This window comes from Salminus brasiliensis, chromosome 24 (genome assembly GCF_030463535.1).
Source record: "Salminus brasiliensis chromosome 24, fSalBra1.hap2, whole genome shotgun sequence".
Lineage (NCBI taxonomy): Eukaryota > Metazoa > Chordata > Actinopteri > Characiformes > Bryconidae > Salminus > Salminus brasiliensis.
In genome coordinates, this window is record NC_132901.1 from 1765751 (window position 1) to 1787793 (window position 22043).

The 22043-nt window shown below is 31.9% G+C and overlaps 1 protein-coding gene across 1 annotated transcript; it reads right to left on the minus strand.

Annotated features, from left to right (window-relative positions):
* Positions 1-15: 15 nt before the first annotated feature.
* On the minus strand, positions 16-20833 carry LOC140547206 (scavenger receptor cysteine-rich type 1 protein M130-like). The gene is made up of 3 exons (XM_072670795.1): positions 20575-20833; positions 978-1271; positions 16-398 (listed from the first exon to the last, which is right to left on the minus strand). Exons 1-3 carry the CDS (start codon positions 20831-20833, stop codon positions 16-18), a joined length of 936 nt encoding a protein of 311 aa, XP_072526896.1.
* Between the last annotated feature and the right edge of the window lie 1210 nt (positions 20834-22043).

Below are 22043 nucleotides of genomic sequence, written 5' to 3' on the forward strand. Positions count from 1 at the left end.
TCGCCTCGGCAGGTTCTACAAAAAAACGGTCCAGACAGAGTAAAGAATGTCACACGCTTCTTTGATTTGAGATGTTGTGTAGTGCCTACCTGAACAGGTGAGTCCCACGGCACGGCGGCCAGGTGCGCAGCTCCGCCCTCGCCTGGCTGAGGCGCTGCAGGTAAGGAGGCTCTTCTCTGAGCCGTTACACTGGAACTCTTTAGTCCCGAATGGGTGCTGCCCTTCTCCAAAGAGCGCCCCCTGTAGAGTCAGTGGAGGTCCACAGCTCAGCTCCCTACAGACGACCTCTGCATCCTGCCGGTCAAAGTCGGCCTCGCACACCGTGGTCCAGGACTGACGGGACTTCACCTCCAGTCTTCCAGAGCAGAGTCCAGCTCCGTCCACAAGCCTCACCGAGTCTGAGAGGACACACACACACACACACACACACACACACTCAGTCAGGTCAGGGTCCGATAAACTGGGAGAACAGCTGGACAAGGTACACCACATGTCCGAAAGTTTGTGGACACTCCTTCTAATGAATGCATTCAGCTGCTTTAAGCTGCACCCATTGCTGCTGACACAGATGTGCAAATGCACACACACAGCTTGTCTAGTCCCTGTAGAGAAGAAGTACTGCCAATAGAATAGGACTATCCGGAGCTGATAAACCTAAAAGAACCTACTGGCACCATGCTGCCTAATGCCCCCCAGCATTGAGGAGCTTCATCCAGAACTTTGGGAACATCCTGACCTCACTTTCACTCTTGTGGCTGAATGCAATCAATTCCTCCCAGCAATGCCCTGCTCCAAATTCTAGTGGAAAGTCTTCTTCTCTGGACAGTAGAGACAGTTACTCCAACAAAAGCAGGATCAGCTCTTTTTAATACTCCTAACTTCAGAAGAAACATTGATTGAGCTTGTGTCCCAATACTTCTGTCCATACAGTGCTTAATATGTTCACTCAAAACCCAAATTTTTTTCTCTTAGAATACCTGAGCAGATGACTCCGACCAAGAATTGGACCTGCCCGCTGTACAGGACTGTGCACTCTCTGACTCTGGACTCTGATCCCACACAGGCGATGTGAAGACCCCAGCCGGCCTCGTCTCTGCTGGACACGGTCACTGTAGAGGCAACAGCAGAGCCACAGTCCAGCTGCCTGCACACCACCGCTGCTTCCCTCATGGACCATCGATCTGCATTCACTCTTCTCCACTGTCCACTATAAATCGTCACTGTCCCAGAACATCGACTTGCCCCAGCCACCAGCCTCAGATCATCAGGACCTGGAAGAAGATGGGACAGTCAGGGCATTTCCCATCACATTTAACTGTCTTGCAATGAAAAAGAAGGGAATTTAAGAATGGTCCAAAAATGCACTCGAAGGTAAGACTATAGCCTTACCTATTTTAGCAATTTTGGTGGAAAAGTTCAAAGTGATTTTTCTGTCTTGTTTTGATGGTAAATACTATAATGAACACCCCAGAGACATTTAATGATAAAAATGTGAATAAAATATGCCTACTTTTGGACAAAAAATTTTTGCTAGTGCTTTTGTTTGGCTGAATGAGTGAAAAGTTCTTTTCAAGACAAAAATGGAAAATACTGGATTCATTAAAGGCATTTTCCATTACATTTAACTGTCTTGCAATGAAAATTATGCGAATTTAAGAATGGTCCAAAAATGCACTCGAAGGTAAGACTATAGCCTTACCTATTTTAGCAATTTTGGTGGAAAAGTTCATGGTGACTTTTATGTCTTGTTTTGATGGTAAATACTATAATAAACACTCCTGATACATGTTATAATAAATATTTGAATAAAAAATGTCTACTTTTTGAGAAAAAAAATGTTGGTAGTGCTTGTTTGGGTGCACAAGGAAAAAAATCTTTTTAAGACAAAAATGGAAAATACTGGATTCATTAAAGGTATTTTCCATCACATTTAACTGTCTTGCAATGAAAAAGAAGGGAATTTAAGAATGGTCCAAAAATGCACTCGAAGGTAAGACTATAGCCTTACCTATTTTAGCAATTTTGGTGGAAAAGTTCAAGGTGTTTTTTATGTCTTGTTTTGATGGTAAATACTATAATAAACACTCCTGATACATGTTATAATAAATATTTGAATAAAAAATGTCTACTTTTTGAGAAAAAAAATGTTGGTAGTTTTTGGTTGTACTAGTGAAAACTTCTTTACAACACAAAAATGGAAAATACTGGATTTAAATCTTCTTTAAAGGCATTTTCCATCACATTTAACTGTCTTGCAATGAAAAAGAAGGGAATTTAAGAATGGTCCAAAAATGCACTCGAAGGTAAGACTATAGCCTTACCTATTTTAGCAATTTTGGTGGAAAAGTTCAAGGTGATTTTTATGTCTTGTTTTGATGGTAAATACTATAATGAACACCCCAGAGACATTTTATTAGAAATATTTGAATAAAAAATGTCTTCTTTTTGAGAAAAAATTTAAGTAGTGGTTGCTTTCGTGAACTAGTAAAAACTTTTTTTTAAAGACAAAAACAGAAAATACTGGATTTAAATCTTCATTAAAGGTATTTTCCTAAACATTTAACTGTCTTGCAATGAAAATTATGCGAATTTAAGAATGGTCCAAAAATGCACTCGAAGGTAAGACTATAGCCTTACCTATTTTAGCAATTTTGGTGGAAAAGTTCAAGGTGATTTTTCTGTCTTGTTTTGATGGTAAATACTATAATAAACACTCCTGAGATATTTTATTAGAAATATTTGAATAAAAAATGTCTACTTTTTGAGAAATAATTTAAGTAGTGGTTGCTTTCGTGAACTAGTAAAAACTTTTTTTTAAAGACAAAAACAGAAAATACTGGATTTAAATCTTCTTTAAAGGTATTTTCCTAAACATTTAACTGTCTTGCAATGAAAAAGAAGGGAATTTAAGAATGGTCCAAAAATGCACTCGAAGGTAAGACTATAGCCTTACCTATTTTAGCAATTTTGGTGGAAAAGTTCATGGTGATTTTTATGTCTTGTTTTGATGGTAAATACTATAATAAACACTCCTGATACATGTTATAATAAAAATGTGAATAATAAATGTCTACTTTTTGAGAAAAAAAATGTTGGTAGTGCTTGTTTGGGTGCACAAGGAAAAAAATCTTTTTAAGACAAAAATGGAAAATACTGGATTCATTAAAGGCATTTCCCATCACATTTAACTCTCTAGCAATGAAAATAAAGGGAATTTAAGAATGGTCCAAAAATGCACTCGAAGGTAAGACTATAGCCTTACCTATTTTAGCAATTTTGGTGGAAAAGTTCATGGTGATTTTTATGTCTTGTTTTGATGGTAAATACTATAATAAACACTCCTAATACATGTTATAATAAATATTTGAATAATAAATGTCCACTTTTTGAGAAAAAATGTCAGAAGTGGTTGCTTTCGTGTATTGGTAAAAACTTCTTTTTGAGAAAAAAACATAAAATACTGGATTTATATCTTCATTAAAAGCATTTCCATCACATTTAACTGTCTTGCAATGAAAATTATGCGAATTTAAGAATGGTCCAAAAATGCACTCGAAGGTAAGACTATAGCCTTACCTATTTTAGCAATTTTGGTGGAAAAGTTCAAGGTGATTTTTATGTCTTGTTTTGATGGTAAATACTATAATGAACATGCCTGAGACATTTAATGATAAAAATGTGAATAAAATATGCCTACTTTTTGATAAAAATTTTTGCTAGTGCTTTTGTTTGGCTGGATGAGTGAAAAGTTATTTTCAAGACAAAAAAGGAAAATACTGGATTCATTAAAGGCATTTTCCATGACATTTAACTGTCTTGCAATGAAAAAGAAGGGAATTTAAGAATGGTCCAAAAATGCACTCGAAGGTAAGACTATAGCCTTACCTATTTTAGCAATTTTGGTGGAAAAGTTCATGGTGATTTTTATGTCTTGTTTTGATGGTAAATACTATAATAAACACTCCTGATACATGTTATAATAAAAATGTGAATAATAAATTTCTACTTTTTGAGAAAAAAAATGTTGGTAGTGCTTGTTTGGGTGCACAAGGAAAAAAATCTTTTTAAGACAAAAATGGAAAATACTGGATTCATTAAAGGCATTTTCCATCACATTTAAATGTCTTGCAAAGAAAATAAAGGGAATTTAAGAATGGTCCAAAAATGCACTCGAAGGTAAGACTATAGCCTTACCTATTTTAGCAATTTTGGTGGAAAAGTTCAAGGTGATTTTTCTGTCTTGTTTTGATGGTAAATACTATAATAAACACTCCTGATACATGTTATAATAAATATTTGAATAATAAATGTCTACTTTTTGACAAAAAAAATGTTGGTAGTTTTTGGTTGTACTAGTGAAAACTTCTTTACAACAGAAAAATGGAAAATATTGGATTTAAATCTTCATTAAAGCCATTTTCCATCACATTTAACTGTCTTGCAATGAAAAAGAAGGGAATTTAAGAATGGTCCAAAAATGCACTCGAAGGTAAGACTATAGCCTTACCTATTTTAGCAATTTTGGTGGAAAAGTTCAAAGTGATTTTTATGTCTTGTTTTGATGGTAAATACTATAATGAACACCCCAGAGACATTTAATGATAAAAATGTGAATAAAATATGCCTACTTTTGGACAAAAAATTTTTGCTAGTGCTTTTGTTTGGCTGGATGAGTGAAAAGTTCTTTTCAAGACAAAAATGGAAAATACTGGATTCATTAAAGGCATTTTCCATCACATTTAACTGTCTTGCAATGAAAATAAAGGGAATTTAAGAATGGTCCAAAAATGCACTCGAAGGTAAGACTATAGCCTTACCTATTTTAGCAATTTTGGTGGAAACGTTCAAGGTGTTTTTACGTGTTGTTTTGATGGTAAATACTATACTAAAATCCCCTAAGACATTTTATTATAAATATGTGAATAATAAATGTCTACTTTTTGAGAAAGAATTTAAATAGTGGTTGCTTTCATGAAGTAGTAAAAACTTTTTTTTAAGACAAAAACAGAAAATACTGGATTTATATCTTCATTAAAGGTATTTTCCATCACATTTAACTGTCTTGCAATGAAAATTATGCGAATTTAAGAATGGTCCAAAAATGCACTCGAAGGTAAGACTATAGCCTTACCTATTTTAGCAATTTTGGTGGAAAAGTTCAAGGTGATTTTTATGTCTTGTTTTGATGGTAAATACTATAATAAACACTCCTAATACATGTTATAATAAATCTTTGAATAATAAATGTCTACTTTTTGACAAAAAAAATGTTGGTAGTGCTTGTTTGGGTGCACAAGGAAAAAAATCTTTTTAAGACAAAAATGGAAAATACTGGATTCATTAAAGGCATTTTCCATCACATTTAACTGTCTTGCAAAGAAAATAAAGGGAATTTAAGAATGGTCCAAAAATGCACTCGAAGGTAAGACTATAGCCTTACCTATTTTAGCAATTTTGGTGGAAAAGTTCAAGGTGATTTTTCTGTCTTGTTTTGATGGTAAATACTGTAATAAACACTCCTGATACATGTTATAATAAATATTTGAATAATAAATGTCTACTTTTTGACAAAAAAAATGTTGGTAGTTTTTGGTTGTACTAGTGAAAACTTCTTTACAACAGAAAAATGGAAAATATTGGATTTAAATCTTCATTAAAGCCATTTTCCATCACATTTAACTGTCTTGCAATGAAAAAGAAGGGAATTTAAGAATGGTCCAAAAATGCACTCGAAGGTAAGACTATAGCCTTACCTATTTTAGCAATTTTGGTGGAAAAGTTCAAAGTGATTTTTATGTCTTGTTTTGATGGTAAATACTATAATGAACACCCCAGAGACATTTAATGATAAAAATGTGAATAAAATATGCCTACTTTTGGACAAAAGATTTTTGCTAGTTCTTTTGTTTGGCTGGATGAGTGAAAAGTTCTTTTCAAGACAAAAATGGAAAATACTGGATTCATTAAAGGCATTTTCCATCACATTTAACTGTCTTGCAATGAAAATAAAGGGAATTTAAGAATGGTCCAAAAATGCACTCGAAGGTAAGACTATAGCCTTACCTATTTTAGCAATTTTGGTGGAAAAGTTCAAGGTGTTTTTTATGTCTTGTTTTGATGGTAAATACTGTAATAAACACTCCTGAGACATTTTATTAGAAATATTTGAATAAAAAATGTCTACTTTTTGAGAAAGAATTTAAGTAGTGGTTGCTTTCGTGAACTAGTAAAAACTTTTTTTTAAAGACAAAAACAGAAAATACTGGATTTAAATCTTCTTTAAAGGCATTTTCCATCACATTTAACTGTCTTGCAATGAAAAAGAAGGGAATTTAAGAATGGTCCAAAAATGCACTCGAAGGTAAGACTATAGCCTTACCTATTTTAGCAATTTTGGTGGAAAAGTTCAAGGTGATTTTTATGTCTTGTTTTGATGGTAAATACTATAATAAACACTCCTGATACATGTTATAATAAAAATGTGAATAATAAATGTCTACTTTTTGAGAAAAAAAATGTTGGTAGTGCTTGTTTGGGTGCACAAGGAAAAAAATCTTTTTAAGACAAAAATGGAAAATACTGGATTCATTAAAGGCATTTCCCATCACATTTAACTCTCTAGCAATGAAAATAAAGGGAATTTAAGAATGGTCCAAAAATGCACTCGAAGGTAAGACTATAGCCTTACCTATTTTAGCAATTTTGGTGGAAAAGTTCAAGGTGATTTTTCTGTCTTGTTTTGATGGTAAATACTATAATAAACACTCCTAATACATGTTATAATAAATATTTGAATAATAAATGTCTACTTTTTGACAAAAAAAATGTTGGTAGTTTTTGGTTGTACTAGTGAAAACTTCTTTACAACAGAAAAATGGAAAATATTGGATTTAAATCTTCATTAAAGCCATTTTCCATCACATTTAACTGTCTGGCAATGAAAAAGAAGGGAATTTAAGAATGGTCCAAAAATGCACTCGAAGGTAAGACTATAGCCTTACCTATTTTAGCAATTTTGGTGGAAAAGTTCAAGGTGATTTTTATGTCTTGTTTTGATGGTAAATACTATAATAAACACTCCTGATACATGTTATAATAAAAATGTGAATAATAAATGTCTACTTTTTGAGAAAAAAAATGTTGGTAGTGCTTGTTTGGGTGCACAAGGAAAAAAATCTTTTTAAGACAAAAATGGAAAATACTGGATTCATTAAAGGCATTTTCCATCACATTTAAATGTCTTGCAAAGAAAATAAAGGGAATTTAAGAATGGTCCAAAAATGCACTCGAAGGTAAGACTATAGCCTTACCTATTTTAGCAATTTTGGTGGAAAAGTTCAAGGTGATTTTTCTGTCTTGTTTTGATGGTAAATACTATAATAAACACTCCTGAGACATTTTATTAGAAATATTTGAATAAAAAATGTCTTCTTTTTGAGAAAAAATTTAAGTAGTGGTTGCTTTCGTGAACTAGTAAAAACTTTTTTTTAAAGACAAAAACAGAAAATACTGGATTTAAATCTTCATTAAAGGTATTTTCCATCACATTTAACTGTCTTGCAATGAAAAAGAAGGGAATTTAAGAATGGTCCAAAAATGCACTCGAAGGTAAGACTATAGCCTTACCTATTTTAGCAATTTTGGTGGAAAAGTTCATGGTGATTTTTATGTCTTGTTTTGATGGTAAATACTATAATAAACACTCCTAATACATGTTATAATAAATATTTGAATAATAAATGTCTACTTTTTGACAAAAAAAATGTTGGTAGTTTTTGGTTGTACTAGTGAAAACTTCTTTACAACAGAAAAATGGAAAATATTGGATTTAAATCTTCATTAAAGCCATTTTTCATCACATTTAACTGTCTTGCAATGAAAAAGAAGGGAATTTAAGAATGGTCCAAAAATGCACTCGAAGGTAAGACTATAGCCTTACCTATTTTAGCAATTTTGGTGGAAAAGTTCAAAGTGATTTTTATGTCTTGTTTTGATGGTAAATACTATAATGAACACCCCAGAGACATTTAATGATAAAAATGTGAATAAAATATGCCTACTTTTGGACAAAAAATTTTTGCTAGTGCTTTTGTTTGGCTGGATGAGTGAAAAGTTCTTTTCAAGACAAAAATGGAAAATACTGGATTCATTAAAGGCATTTTCCATCACATTTAACTGTCTTGCAATGAAAAAGAAGGGAATTTAAGAATGGTCCAAAAATGCACTCGAAGGTAAGACTATAGCCTTACCTATTTTAGCAATTTTGGTGGAAAAGTTCAAGGTGTTTTTTATGTCTTGTTTTGATGGTAAATACTGTAATAAACACTCCTGAGACATTTTATTAGAAATATTTGAATAAAAAATGTCTACTTTTTGAGAAAGAATTTAAGTAGTGGTTGCTTTCGTGAACTAGTAAAAACTTTTTTTTAAAGACAAAAACAGAAAATACTGGATTTAAATCTTCTTTAAAGGCATTTTCCATCACATTTAACTGTCTTGCAATGAAAAAGAAGGGAATTTAAGAATGGTCCAAAAATGCACTCGAAGGTAAGACTATAGCCTTACCTATTTTAGCAATTTTGGTGGAAAAGTTCAAGGTGATTTTTCTGTCTTGTTTTGATGGTAAATACTATAATAAACACTCCTGATACATGTTATAATAAAAATGTGAATAATAAATGTCTACTTTTTGAGAAAAAAAATGTTGGTAGTGCTTGTTTGGGTGCACAAGGAAAAAAATCTTTTTAAGACAAAAATGGAAAATACTGGATTCATTAAAGGCATTTCCCATCACATTTAACTCTCTAGCAATGAAAATAAAGGGAATTTAAGAATGGTCCAAAAATGCACTCGAAGGTAAGACTATAGCCTTACCTATTTTAGCAATTTTGGTGGAAAAGTTCAAGGTGATTTTTCTGTCTTGTTTTGATGGTAAATACTATAATAAACACTCCTAATACATGTTATAATAAATATTTGAATAATAAATGTCTACTTTTTGACAAAAAAAATGTTGGTAGTTTTTGGTTGTACTAGTGAAAACTTCTTTACAACAGAAAAATGGAAAATATTGGATTTAAATCTTCATTAAAGCCATTTTCCATCACATTTAACTGTCTTGCAATGAAAAAGAAGGGAATTTAAGAATGGTCCAAAAATGCACTCGAAGGTAAGACTATAGCCTTACCTATTTTAGCAATTTTGGTGGAAAAGTTCATGGTGATTTTTATGTCTTGTTTTGATGGTAAATACTATAATAAACACTCCTGATACATGTTATAATAAAAATGTGAATAATAAATGTCTACTTTTTGAGAAAAAAAATGTTGGTAGTGCTTGTTTGGGTGCACAAGGAAAAAAATCTTTTTAAGACAAAAATGGAAAATACTGGATTCATTAAAGGCATTTTCCATCACATTTAAATGTCTTGCAAAGAAAATAAAGGGAATTTAAGAATGGTCCAAAAATGCACTCGAAGGTAAGACTATAGCCTTACCTATTTTAGCAATTTTGGTGGAAAAGTTCAAGGTGATTTTTCTGTCTTGTTTTGATGGTAAATACTATAATAAACACTCCTGAGACATTTTATTAGAAATATTTGAATAAAAAATGTCTTCTTTTTGAGAAAAAATTTAAGTAGTGGTTGCTTTCGTGAACTAGTAAAAACTTTTTTTAAAGACAAAAACAGAAAATACTGGATTTAAATCTTCATTAAAGGTATTTTCCATCACATTTAACTGTCTTGCAATGAAAAAGAAGGGAATTTAAGAATGGTCCAAAAATGCACTCGAAGGTAAGACTATAGCCTTACCTATTTTAGCAATTTTGGTGGAAAAGTTCATGGTGATTTTTATGTCTTGTTTTGATGGTAAATACTATAACAAACACTCCTGATACATGTTATAATAAATATTTGAATAATAAATGTCTACTTTTTGACAAAAAAAATGTTGGTAGTTTTTGGTTGTACTAGTGAAAACTTCTTTACAACAGAAAAATGGAAAATATTGGATTTAAATCTTCATTAAAGCCATTTTTCATCACATTTAACTGTCTTGCAATGAAAAAGAAGGGAATTTAAGAATGGTCCAAAAATGCACTCGAAGGTAAGACTATAGCCTTACCTATTTTAGCAATTTTGGTGGAAAAGTTCAAAGTGATTTTTATGTCTTGTTTTGATGGTAAATACTATAATGAACACCCCAGAGACATTTAATGATAAAAATGTGAATAAAATATGCCTACTTTTGGACAAAAAATTTTTGCTAGTGCTTTTGTTTGGCTGGATGAGTGAAAAGTTCTTTTCAAGACAAAAATGGAAAATACTGGATTCATTAAAGGCATTTTCCATCACATTTAACTGTCTTGCAATGAAAAAGAAGGGAATTTAAGAATGGTCCAAAAATGCACTCGAAGGTAAGACTATAGCCTTACCTATTTTAGCAATTTTGGTGGAAAAGTTCAAGGTGTTTTTTATGTCTTGTTTTGATGGTAAATACTGTAATAAACACTCCTGAGACATTTTATTAGAAATATTTGAATAAAAAATGTCTACTTTTTGAGAAAGAATTTAAGTAGTGGTTGCTTTCGTGAACTAGTAAAAACTTTTTTTTAAAGACAAAAACAGAAAATACTGGATTTAAATCTTCTTTAAAGGCATTTTCCATCACATTTAACTGTCTTGCAATGAAAAAGAAGGGAATTTAAGAATGGTCCAAAAATGCACTCGAAGGTAAGACTATAGCCTTACCTATTTTAGCAATTTTGGTGGAAAAGTTCAAGGTGATTTTTATGTCTTGTTTTGATGGTAAATACTATAATAAACACTCCTGATACATGTTATAATAAAAATGTGAATAATAAATGTCTACTTTTTGAGAAAAAAAATGTTGGTAGTGCTTGTTTGGGTGCACAAGGAAAAAAATCTTTTTAAGACAAAAATGGAAAATACTGGATTCATTAAAGGCATTTCCCATCACATTTAACTCTCTAGCAATGAAAATAAAGGGAATTTAAGAATGGTCCAAAAATGCACTCGAAGGTAAGACTATAGCCTTACCTATTTTAGTAATTTTGGTGGAAAAGTTCAAGGTGATTTTTCTGTCTTGTTTTGATGGTAAATACTATAATAAACACTCCTGATACATGTTATAATAAATATTTGAATAATAAATGTCCAGTTTTTGAGAAAAAATGTCAGAAGTGGTTGCTTTCGTGTATTGGTAAAAACTTCTTTTTGAGAAAAAAACATAAAATACTGGATTTATATCTTCATTAAAAGCATTTCCATCACATTTAACTGTCTTGCAATGAAAATTATGCGAATTTAAGAATGGTCCAAAAATGCACTCGAAGGTAAGACTATAGCCTTACCTATTTTAGCAATTTTGGTGGAAACGTTCAAGGTGTTTTTACGTGTTGTTTTGATGGTAAATACTATACTAAAATCCCCTAAGACATTTTATTATAAATATGTGAATAATAAATGTCTACTTTTTGAGAAAGAATTTAAATAGTGGTTGCTTTCATGAAGTAGTAAAAACTTTTTTTTAAGACAAAAACAGAAAATACTGGATTTAAATCTTCATTAAAGGTATTTTCCATCACATTTAACTGTCTTGCAATGAAAATTATGCGAATTTAAGAATGGTCCAAAAATGCACTCGAAGGTAAGACTATAGCCTTACCTATTTTAGCAATTTTGGTGGAAAAGTTCAAGGTGATTTTTATGTCTTGTTTTGATGGTAAATACTATAATAAACACTCCTAATACATGTTATAATAAATCTTTGAATAATAAATGTCTACTTTTTGACAAAAAAAATGTTGGTAGTTTTTGGTTGTACTAGTGAAAACTTCTTTACAACACAAAAATGGAAAATACTGGATTTAAATCTTCTTTAAAGGCATTTTCCATCACATTTAACTGTCTTGCAATGAAAATAAAGGGAATTTAAGAATGGTCCAAAAATGCACTCGAAGGTAAGACTATAGCCTTACCTATTTTAGCAATTTTGGTGGAAAAGTTCAAGGTGATTTTTCTGTCTTGTTTTGATGGTAAATACTGTAATAAACACTCCTGAGACATTTTATTAGAAATATTTGAATAAAAAATGTCTACTTTTTGAGAAAGAATTTAAGTAGTGGTTGCTTTCATGAAGTAGTAAAAACTTTTTTTTAAGACAAAAACAGAAAATACTGGATTTATATCTTCATTAAAGGCATTTTCCATCACATTTAACTGTCTTGCAATGAAAATTATGCGAATTCAAGAATGGTCCAAAAATGCACTCGAAGGTAAGACTATAGCCTTACCTATTTTAGCAATTTTGGTGGAAAAGTTCAAAGTGATTTTTATGTCTTGTTTTGATGGTAAATACTATAATAAACACTCCTGATACATGTTATAATAAATATTTGAATAATAAATGTCTACTTTTTGACAAAACAAATGTTGGTAGTTTTTGGTTGTACTAGTGAAAACTTCTTTACAACAGAAAAATGGAAAATATTGGATTTAAATCTTCATTAAAGCCATTTTCCATCACATTTAACTGTCTTGCAATGAAAAAGAAGGGAATTTAAGAATGGTCCAAAAATGCACTCGAAGGTAAGACTATAGCCTTACCTATTTTAGCAATTTTGGTGGAAAAGTTCAAAGTGATTTTTATGTCTTGTTTTGATGGTAAATACTATAATGAACACCCCAGAGACATTTAATGATAAAAATGTGAATAAAATATGCCTACTTTTGGACAAAAAATTTTTGCTAGTGCTTTTGTTTGGCTGGATGAGTGAAAAGTTCTTTTCAAGACAAAAATGGAAAATACTGGATTCATTAAAGGCATTTTCCATCACATTTAACTGTCTTGCAATGAAAATAAAGGGAATTTAAGAATGGTCCAAAAATGCACTCGAAGGTAAGACTATAGCCTTACCTATTTTAGCAATTTTGGTGGAAAAGTTCAAGGTGATTTTTCTGTCTTGTTTTGATGGTAAATACTATAATAAACACTCCTGATACATGTTATAATAAAAATGTGAATAATAAATGTCTACTTTTTGAGAAAAAAAATGTTGGTAGTGCTTGTTTGGGTGCACAAGGAAAAAAATCTTTTTAAGACAAAAATGGAAAATACTGGATTCATTAAAGGCATTTTCCATCACATTTAACTCTCTAGCAATGAAAATAAAGGGAATTTAAGAATGGTCCAAAAATGCACTCGAAGGTAAGACTATAGCCTTACCTATTTTAGCAATTTTGGTGGAAAAGTTCAAGGTGTTTTTTATGTCTTGTTTTGATGGTAAATACTGTAATAAACACTCCTGAGACATTTTATTAGAAATATTTGAATAAAAAATGTCTACTTTTTGAGAAAGAATTTAAGTAGTGGTTGCTTTCGTGAACTAGTAAAAACTTTTTTTTAAAGACAAAAACAGAAAATACTGGATTTAAATCTTCTTTAAAGGCATTTTCCATCACATTTAACTGTCTTGCAATGAAAAAGAAGGGAATTTAAGAATGGTCCAAAAATGCACTCGAAGGTAAGACTATAGCCTTACCTATTTTAGCAATTTTGGTGGAAAAGTTCAAGGTGATTTTTATGTCTTGTTTTGATGGTAAATACTATAATAAATACTCCTGATACATGTTATAATAAAAATGTGAATAATAAATGTCTACTTTTTGAGAAAAAAAATGTTGGTAGTGCTTGTTTGGGTGCACAAGGAAAAAAATCTTTTTAAGACAAAAATGGAAAATACTGGATTCATTAAAGGCATTTCCCATCACATTTAACTCTCTAGCAATGAAAATAAAGGGAATTTAAGAATGGTCCAAAAATGCACTCGAAGGTAAGACTATAGCCTTACCTATTTTAGCAATTTTGGTGGAAAAGTTCAAGGTGATTTTTCTGTCTTGTTTTGATGGTAAATACTATAACAAACACTCCTGATACATGTTATAATAAATATTTGAATAATAAATGTCTACTTTTTGACAAAAAAAATGTTGGTAGTTTTTGGTTGTACTAGTGAAAACTTCTTTACAACAGAAAAATGGAAAATATTGGATTTAAATCTTCATTAAAGCCATTTTCCATCACATTTAACTGTCTTGCAATGAAAAAGAAGGGAATTTAAAAATGGTCCAAAAATGCACTCGAAGGTAAGACTATAGCCTTACCTATTTTAGCAATTTTGGTGGAAAAGTTCATGGTGATTTTTATGTCTTGTTTTGATGGTAAATACTATAATAAACACTCCTGATACATGTTATAATAAAAATGTGAATAATAAATGTCTACTTTTTGAGAAAAAAAATGTTGGTAGTGCTTGTTTGGGTGCACAAGGAAAAAAATCTTTTTAAGACAAAAATGGAAAATACTGGATTCATTAAAGGCATTTTCCATCACATTTAAATGTCTTGCAAAGAAAATAAAGGGAATTTAAGAATGGTCCAAAAATGCACTCGAAGGTAAGACTATAGCCTTACCTATTTTAGCAATTTTGGTGGAAAAGTTCAAAGTGATTTTTATGTCTTGTTTTGATGGTAAATACTATAATGAACACCCTAGAGACATTTAATGATAAAAATGTGAATAAAATATGCCTACTTTTGGACAAAAAATTTTTGCTAGTGCTTTTGTTTGGCTGGATGAGTGAAAAGTTCTTTTCAAGACAAAAATGGAAAATACTGGATTCATTAAAGGCATTTTCCATCACATTTAACTGTCTTGCAATGAAAATAAAGGGAATTTAAGAATGGTCCAAAAATGCACTCGAAGGTAAGACTATAGCCTTACCTATTTTAGCAATTTTGGTGGAAAAGTTCAAGGTGATTTTTCTGTCTTGTTTTGATGGTAAATACTGTAATAAACACTCCTGAGACATTTTATTAGAAATATTTGAATAAAAAATGTCTACTTTTTGAGAAAGAATTTAAGTAGTGGTTGCTTTCATGAAGTAGTAAAAACTTTTTTTTAAGACAAAAACAGAAAATACTGGATTTATATCTTCATTAAAGGCATTTTCCATCACATTTAACTGTCTTGCAATGAAAATTATGCGAATTCAAGAATGGTCCAAAAATGCACTCGAAGGTAAGACTATAGCCTTACCTATTTTAGCAATTTTGGTGGAAAAGTTCAAAGTGATTTTTATGTCTTGTTTTGATGGTAAATACTATAATAAACACTCCTGATACATGTTATAATAAATATTTGAATAATAAATGTCTACTTTTTGAGAAAAAAAATGTTGGTAGTGCTTGTTTGGGTGCACAAGGAAAAAAATATTTTTAAGACAAAAATGGAAAATACTGGATTCATTAAAGGCATTTTCCATCACATTTAACTGTCTTGCAAAGAAAATAAAGGGAATTTAAGAATGGTCCAAAAATGCACTCGAAGGTAAGACTATAGCCTTACCTATTTTAGCAATTTTGGTGGAAAAGTTCAAAGTGATTTTTATGTCTTGTTTTGATGGTAAATACTATAATAAACACTCCTGATACATGTTATAATAAATATTTGAATAATAAATGTCTACTTTTTGACAAAACAAATGTTGGTAGTTTTTGTTTGTACTAGTGAAAACTTCTTTACAACAGAAAAATGGAAAATATTGGATTTAAATCTTCATTAAAGCCATTTTCCATCACATTTAACTGTCTTGCAATGAAAAAGAAGGGAATTTAAGAATGGTCCAAAAATGCACTCGAAGGTAAGACTATAGCCTTACCTATTTTAGCAATTTTGGTGGAAAAGTTCAAAGTGATTTTTATGTCTTGTTTTGATGGTAAATACTATAATGAACACCCCAGAGACATTTAATGATAAAAATGTGAATAAAATATGCCTACTTTTGGACAAAAAATTTTTGCTAGTGCTTTTGTTTGGCTGGATGAGTGAAAAGTTCTTTTCAAGACAAAAATGGAAAATACTGGATTCATTAAAGGCATTTTCCATCACATTTAACTGTCTTGCAATGAAAATAAAGGGAATTTAAGAATGGTCCAAAAATGCACTCGAAGGTAAGACTATAGCCTTACCTATTTTAGCAATTTTGGTGGAAAAGTTCAAGGTGATTTTTCTGTCTTGTTTTGATGGTAAATACTATAATAAACACTCCTGATACATGTTATAATAAAAATGTGAATAATAAATGTCTACTTTTTGAGAAAAAAAATGTTGGTAGTGCTTGTTTGGGTGCACAAGGAAAAAAATCTTTTTAAGACAAAAATGGAAAATACTGGATTCATTAAAGGCATTTTCCATCACATTTAACTCTCTAGCAATGAAAATAAAGGGAATTTAAGAATGGTCCAAAAATGCACTCGAAGGTAAGACTATAGCCTTACCTATTTTAGCAATTTTGGTGGAAAAGTTCAAGGTGTTTTTTATGTCTTGTTTTGATGGTAAATACTGTAATAAACACTCCTGAGACATTTTATTAGAAATATTTGAATAAAAAATGTCTACTTTTTGAGAAAGAATTTAAGTAGTGGTTGCTTTCGTGAACTAGTAAAAACTTTTTTTTAAAGACAAAAACAGAAAATACTGGATTTAAATCTTCTTTAAAGGCATTTTCCATCACATTTAACTGTCTTGCAATGAAAAAGAAGGGAATTTAAGAATGGTCCAAAAATGCACTCGAAGGTAAGACTATAGCCTTACCTATTTTAGCAATTTTGGTGGAAAAGTTCAAGGTGATTTTTATGTCTTGTTTTGATGGTAAATACTATAATAAACACTCCTGATACATGTTATAATAAAAATGTGAATAATAAATGTCTACTTTTTGAGAAAAAAAATGTTGGTAGTGCTTGTTTGGGTGCACAAGGAAAAAAATCTTTTTAAGACAAAAATGGAAAATACTGGATTCATTAAAGGCATTTCCCATCACATTTAACTCTCTAGCAATGAAAATAAAGGGAATTTAAGAATGGTCCAAAAATGCACTCGAAGGTAAGACTATAGCCTTACCTATTTTAGCAATTTTGGTGGAAAAGTTCAAGGTGATTTTTATGTCTTGTTTTGATGGTAAATACTATAACAAACACTCCTGATACATGTTATAATAAATATTTGAATAATAAATGTCTACTTTTTGACAAAAAAAATGTTGGTAGTTTTTGGTTGTACTAGTGAAAACTTCTTTACAACAGAAAAATGGAAAATATTGGATTTAAATCTTCATTAAAGCCATTTTCCATCACATTTAACTGTCTTGCAATGAAAAAGAAGGGAATTTAAAAATGGTCCAAAAATGCACTCGAAGGTAAGACTATAGCCTTACCTATTTTAGCAATTTTGGTGGAAAAGTTCATGGTGATTTTTATGTCTTGTTTTGATGGTAAATACTATAATAAACACTCCTGATACATGTTATAATAAAAATGTGAATAATAAATGTCTACTTTTTGAGAAAAAAAATGTTGGTAGTGCTTGTTTGGGTGCACAAGGAAAAAAATCTTTTTAAGACAAAAATGGAAAATACTGGATTCATTAAAGGCATTTTCCATCACATTTAAATGTCTTGCAAAGAAAATAAAGGGAATTTAAGAATGGTCCAAAAATGCACTCGAAGGTAAGACTATAGCCTTACCTATTTTAGCAATTTTGGTGGAAAAGTTCAAAGTGATTTTTATGTCTTGTTTTGATGGTAAATACTATAATAAACACTCCTGAGACATTTTATTAGAAATATTTGAATAAAAAATGTCTTCTTTTTGAGAAAAAATTTAAGTAGTGGTTGCTTTCGTGAACTAGTAAAAACTTTTTTTTAAAGACAAAAACAGAAAATACTGGATTTAAATCTTCATTAAAGGTATTTTCCTAAACATTTAACTGTCTTGCAATGAAAAGGAAGGGAATTTAAGAATGGTCCAAAAATGCACTCGAAGGTAAGACTATAGCCTTACCTATTTTAGCAATTTTGGTGGAAAAGTTCAAGGTGATTTTTCTGTCTTGTTTTGATGGTAAATACTATAATAAACACTCCTAATACATGTTATAATAAATATTTGAATAATAAATGTCCAGTTTTTGAGAAAAAATGTCAGAAGTGGTTGCTTTCGTGTATTGGAAAAAACTTCTTTTTGAGAAAAAAACATAAAATACTGGATTTATATCTTCATTAAAAGCATTTCCATCACATTTAACTGTCTTGCAATGAAAATTATGCGAATTTAAGAATGGTCCAAAAATGCACTCGAAGGTAAGACTATAGCCTTACCTATTTTAGCAATTTTGGTGGAAAAGTTCAAGGTGATTTTTATGTCTTGTTTTGATGGTAAATACTGTAATAAACACTCCTGAGACATTTTATTAGAAATATTTGAATAAAAAATGTCTACTTTTTGAGAAAGAATTTAAGTAGTGGTTGCTTTCATGAAGTAGTAAAAACTTTTTTTTAAGACAAAAACAGAAAATACTGGATTTATATCTTCATTAAAAGCATTTCCATCACATTTAACTGTCTTGCAATGAAAATTATGCGAATTTAAGAATGGTCCAAAAATGCACTCGAAGGTAAGCCTTACCTATTTTAGCAATTTTGGTGGAAAAGTTCAAGGTGATTTTTATGTCTTGTTTTGATGGTAAATACTATAATGAACACGCCTGAGACATTTAATGATAAAAATGTGAATAATAAATGTCTACTTTTTGAGAAAAAAAATGTTGGTAGTGCTTGTTTGGGTGCACAAGGAAAAAAATCTTTTTAAGACAAAAATGGAAAATACTGGATTCATTAAAGGCATTTTCCATCACATTTAACTCTCTAGCAATGAAAATAAAGGGAATTTAAGAATGGTCCAAAAATGCACTCGAAGGTAAGACTATAGCCTTACCTATTTTAGCAATTTTGGTGGAAAAGTTCAAGGTGATTTTTATGTCTTGTTTTGATGGTAAATACTATAATGAACACGCCTGAGACATTTAATGATAAAAATGTGAATAAAATATGCCTACTCTTTGATAAAAAATTTTTGCTAGTGCTTTTGTTTGGCTGGATGAGTGAAAAGTTCTTTTCAAGACAAAAATGGAAAATACTGGATTCATTAAAGGCATTTTCCATCACATTTAACTGTCTTGCAATGAAAATAAAGGGAATTTAAGAATGGTCCAAAAATGCACTCGAAGGTAAGACTATAGCCTTACCTATTTTAGCAATTTTGGTGGAAAAGTTCATGGTGATTTTTATGTCTTGTTTTGATGGTAAATACTATAATAAACACTCCTGATACATGTTATAATAAAAATGTGAATAATAAATTTCTACTTTTTGAGAAAAAAAATGTTGGTAGTGCTTGTTTGGGTGCACAAGGAAAAAAATCTTTTTAAGACAAAAATGGAAAATACTGGATTCATTAAAGGCATTTTCCATCACATTTAACTGTCTTGCAATGAAAATAAAGGGAATTTAAGAATGGTCCAAAAATGCACTCGAAGGTAAGACTATAGCCTTACCTATTTTAGCAATTTTGGTGGAAAAGTTCATGGTGATTTTTATGTCTTGTTTTGATGGTAAATACTATAATGAACACCCCTGAGACATTTAATGATAAAAATGTGAATAAAATATGCCTACTTTTTGATATAAAATTTTTGCTAGTGCTTTTGTTTGGCTGTATGAGTGAAAAGTTGTTTTCAAGACAACAATAGAAAATACTGGATTCATTAAAGGCATTTTCCATCACATTTAACTGTCTTGCAATGAAAATAAAGGGAATTTAAGAATGGTCCAAAAATGCACTCGAAGGTAAGACTATAGCCTTACCTATTTTAGCAATTTTGGTGGAAAAGTTCAAGGTGATTTTTCTGTCTTGTTTTGATGGTAAATACTATAATAAACACTCCTGAGACATTTTATTAGAAATATTTGAATAAAAAATGTCTTCTTTTTGAGAAAAAATTTAAGTAGTGGTTGCTTTCGTGAACTAGTAAAAACTTTTTTTTAAAGACAAAAACAGAAAATACTGGATTTAAATCTTCATTAAAGGTATTTTCCTAAACATTTAACTGTCTTGCAATGAAAAGGAAGGGAATTTAAGAATGGTCCAAAAATGCACTCGAAGGTAAGACTATAGCCTTACCTATTTTAGCAATTTTGGTGGAAAAGTTCAAGGTGATTTTTATGTCTTGTTTTGATGGTAAATACTATAATAAACACTCCTGAGACATTTTATTATAAATATGTGAATAATAAATGTCTACTTTTTGAGAAAGAATTTAAGTAGTGGTTGCTTTCATGAACTAGTAAAAACTTTTTTTAAGACAAAAACAGAAAATACTGGATTTATATCTTCATTAAAGGCATTTTTTAACACATTTAACTGTCTATCAATGAAAAAGAAGGGAATTTAAGAATGGTCCAAAAATGCACTCGAAGGTAAGACTATAGCCTTACCTATTTTAGCAATTTTGGTGGAAAAGTTCAAATCGATTTTTATGTCTTGTTTTGATGGTAAATACTATACTAAAATCCCCTGAAACATTTTATAATAAATATGTGAATAATAAATGTCTACTTTTTGACAAAAAATCAACTTGAGGATAGATCAGTTCTTACCTGAACAGGTGATTTCTACTGCATTACCCAGTGAGCTGTTCTGCTCCTTACGGGCTAAGGTGCTACAGGTATGGAGATGCGCCTTCTGTAGAGTCAGTGGAGGTCCACAGCCCAGCTCCCTACAGATGACCTCCGCGCCCTGCCAGTCAAAGTCGGCCTCGCACACCGTGGTCCAGGACTGATTGAGCTTCACCTCCAGTCTTCCAGAGCAGACTCCAGCTCCGTCCACAAGCCTCGCGGAGGCTGAGAAGACGCACATGTAGCATGTTCTAAACAATCACGATCAAACTGGAACAGCATTCGAAATGTAGCAAAGCGAAGCCCTCACCTGAGCAGACGACAGCCACGCTGACGTTGAGATGATCAGGATGACAGGATGTGGTCAGGTTCTTACACTTTGAAAGGCTTGACTCTTTGCCCTCGCATTCCACGTTAAACAGGCGAACGTCCTCAAGCCGTTCTCTAAAATCACTTCCAAACGTAGCACTGACCACATCCCCACAGTCCAGCTCTCGGCACAGCAACTCAACTGTTCTGTAGTCAAAGAAGTAGTTGTTCAGTTTCTTCCACTGTCCACCATCAAAAACTTCAGGCATCCCAGAGCAGCGGCCATCACCCTCCACCATTCTGACCACGGTCGCCTCTAACCAGACAGGAGGAAACACTGGATGACTTTTTACCAAAAGGAGACAGCCGTCCATCCTGATGACCAGAAAGAGCCTAGTGTGCCAATTACCTACAAAGTTATGTACTTTTACATTTACGGAATTTAGCTGATGCTCTTCTCCAGAGCGACTTCCAAGGTTACTCGTATTACAGTGGTTGAGGGCCAATGTAGTGTTAGGAGTCTGGCCCAAGGACTCTTAATGGTGTAGCACAGCATAGCCACCCAGACCGGGAATCGAACCGCAGTCTCCCACATGAGACTGGGGTAGCTTACTGACATACTGACAGGTAGTGGTGCTACCCGTTGCGCCACACCAACCACTGTGCGGTGTCACTGCAATGTAATATGATAATATTTATCATTTTATTTTTTAAACAAATTACACGGATCTACCTTAACATTAGCACCACTGACAGGTCAAGTGAAAAAATTCAGTCCTTCATCTCCAGTGTTTCTTTTATTATTGTTATTTATTTCAGATTTTTTACCCATTTTCTCACCAATTTAGTATGTAAAGTGAGGGCGAGACCAACACACGCCCCCGACACGCCTCAGACGGCCAGCGCCGCACTAGAGTGATATGGGGGAGAGAGAGCGCCATCTACCCACCCTAGAGAGAGCGAGGCCGATTGCCATTGTGCTCTCTCGGGGCCCCGGCTGCCGATGGCTAGCAGCGTGATCGGGATACGAACCAGCGACCCTCTGATCACAGTGCTTTTCCCGCCGTTACCATAGCAAAGACACGCCCACACGCCCCTAAATCAAGCTGCACGGTGCACGGCTTGCCTGAAGGTTGCTAAAA

Excerpts from the sequence above, each read along its gene's own strand:
- LOC140547206 (XM_072670795.1), bottom strand. The coding sequence starts at position 20,833 with ATGTGCGTCTTCTCAGCCTCCGCGAGGCTTGTGGACGGAGCTGGAGTC. Across the intron at positions 1,272-20,574 it reads AGTAGAAATCACCTGTTCAG|GTCCTGATGATCTGAGGCTG; the intron begins GTAAGAACTGAT and ends ATCTTCTTCCAG. Across the intron at positions 399-977 it reads GGTCGGAGTCATCTGCTCAG|ACTCGGTGAGGCTTGTGGAC; the intron begins GTATTCTAAGAG and ends GTGTCCTCTCAG.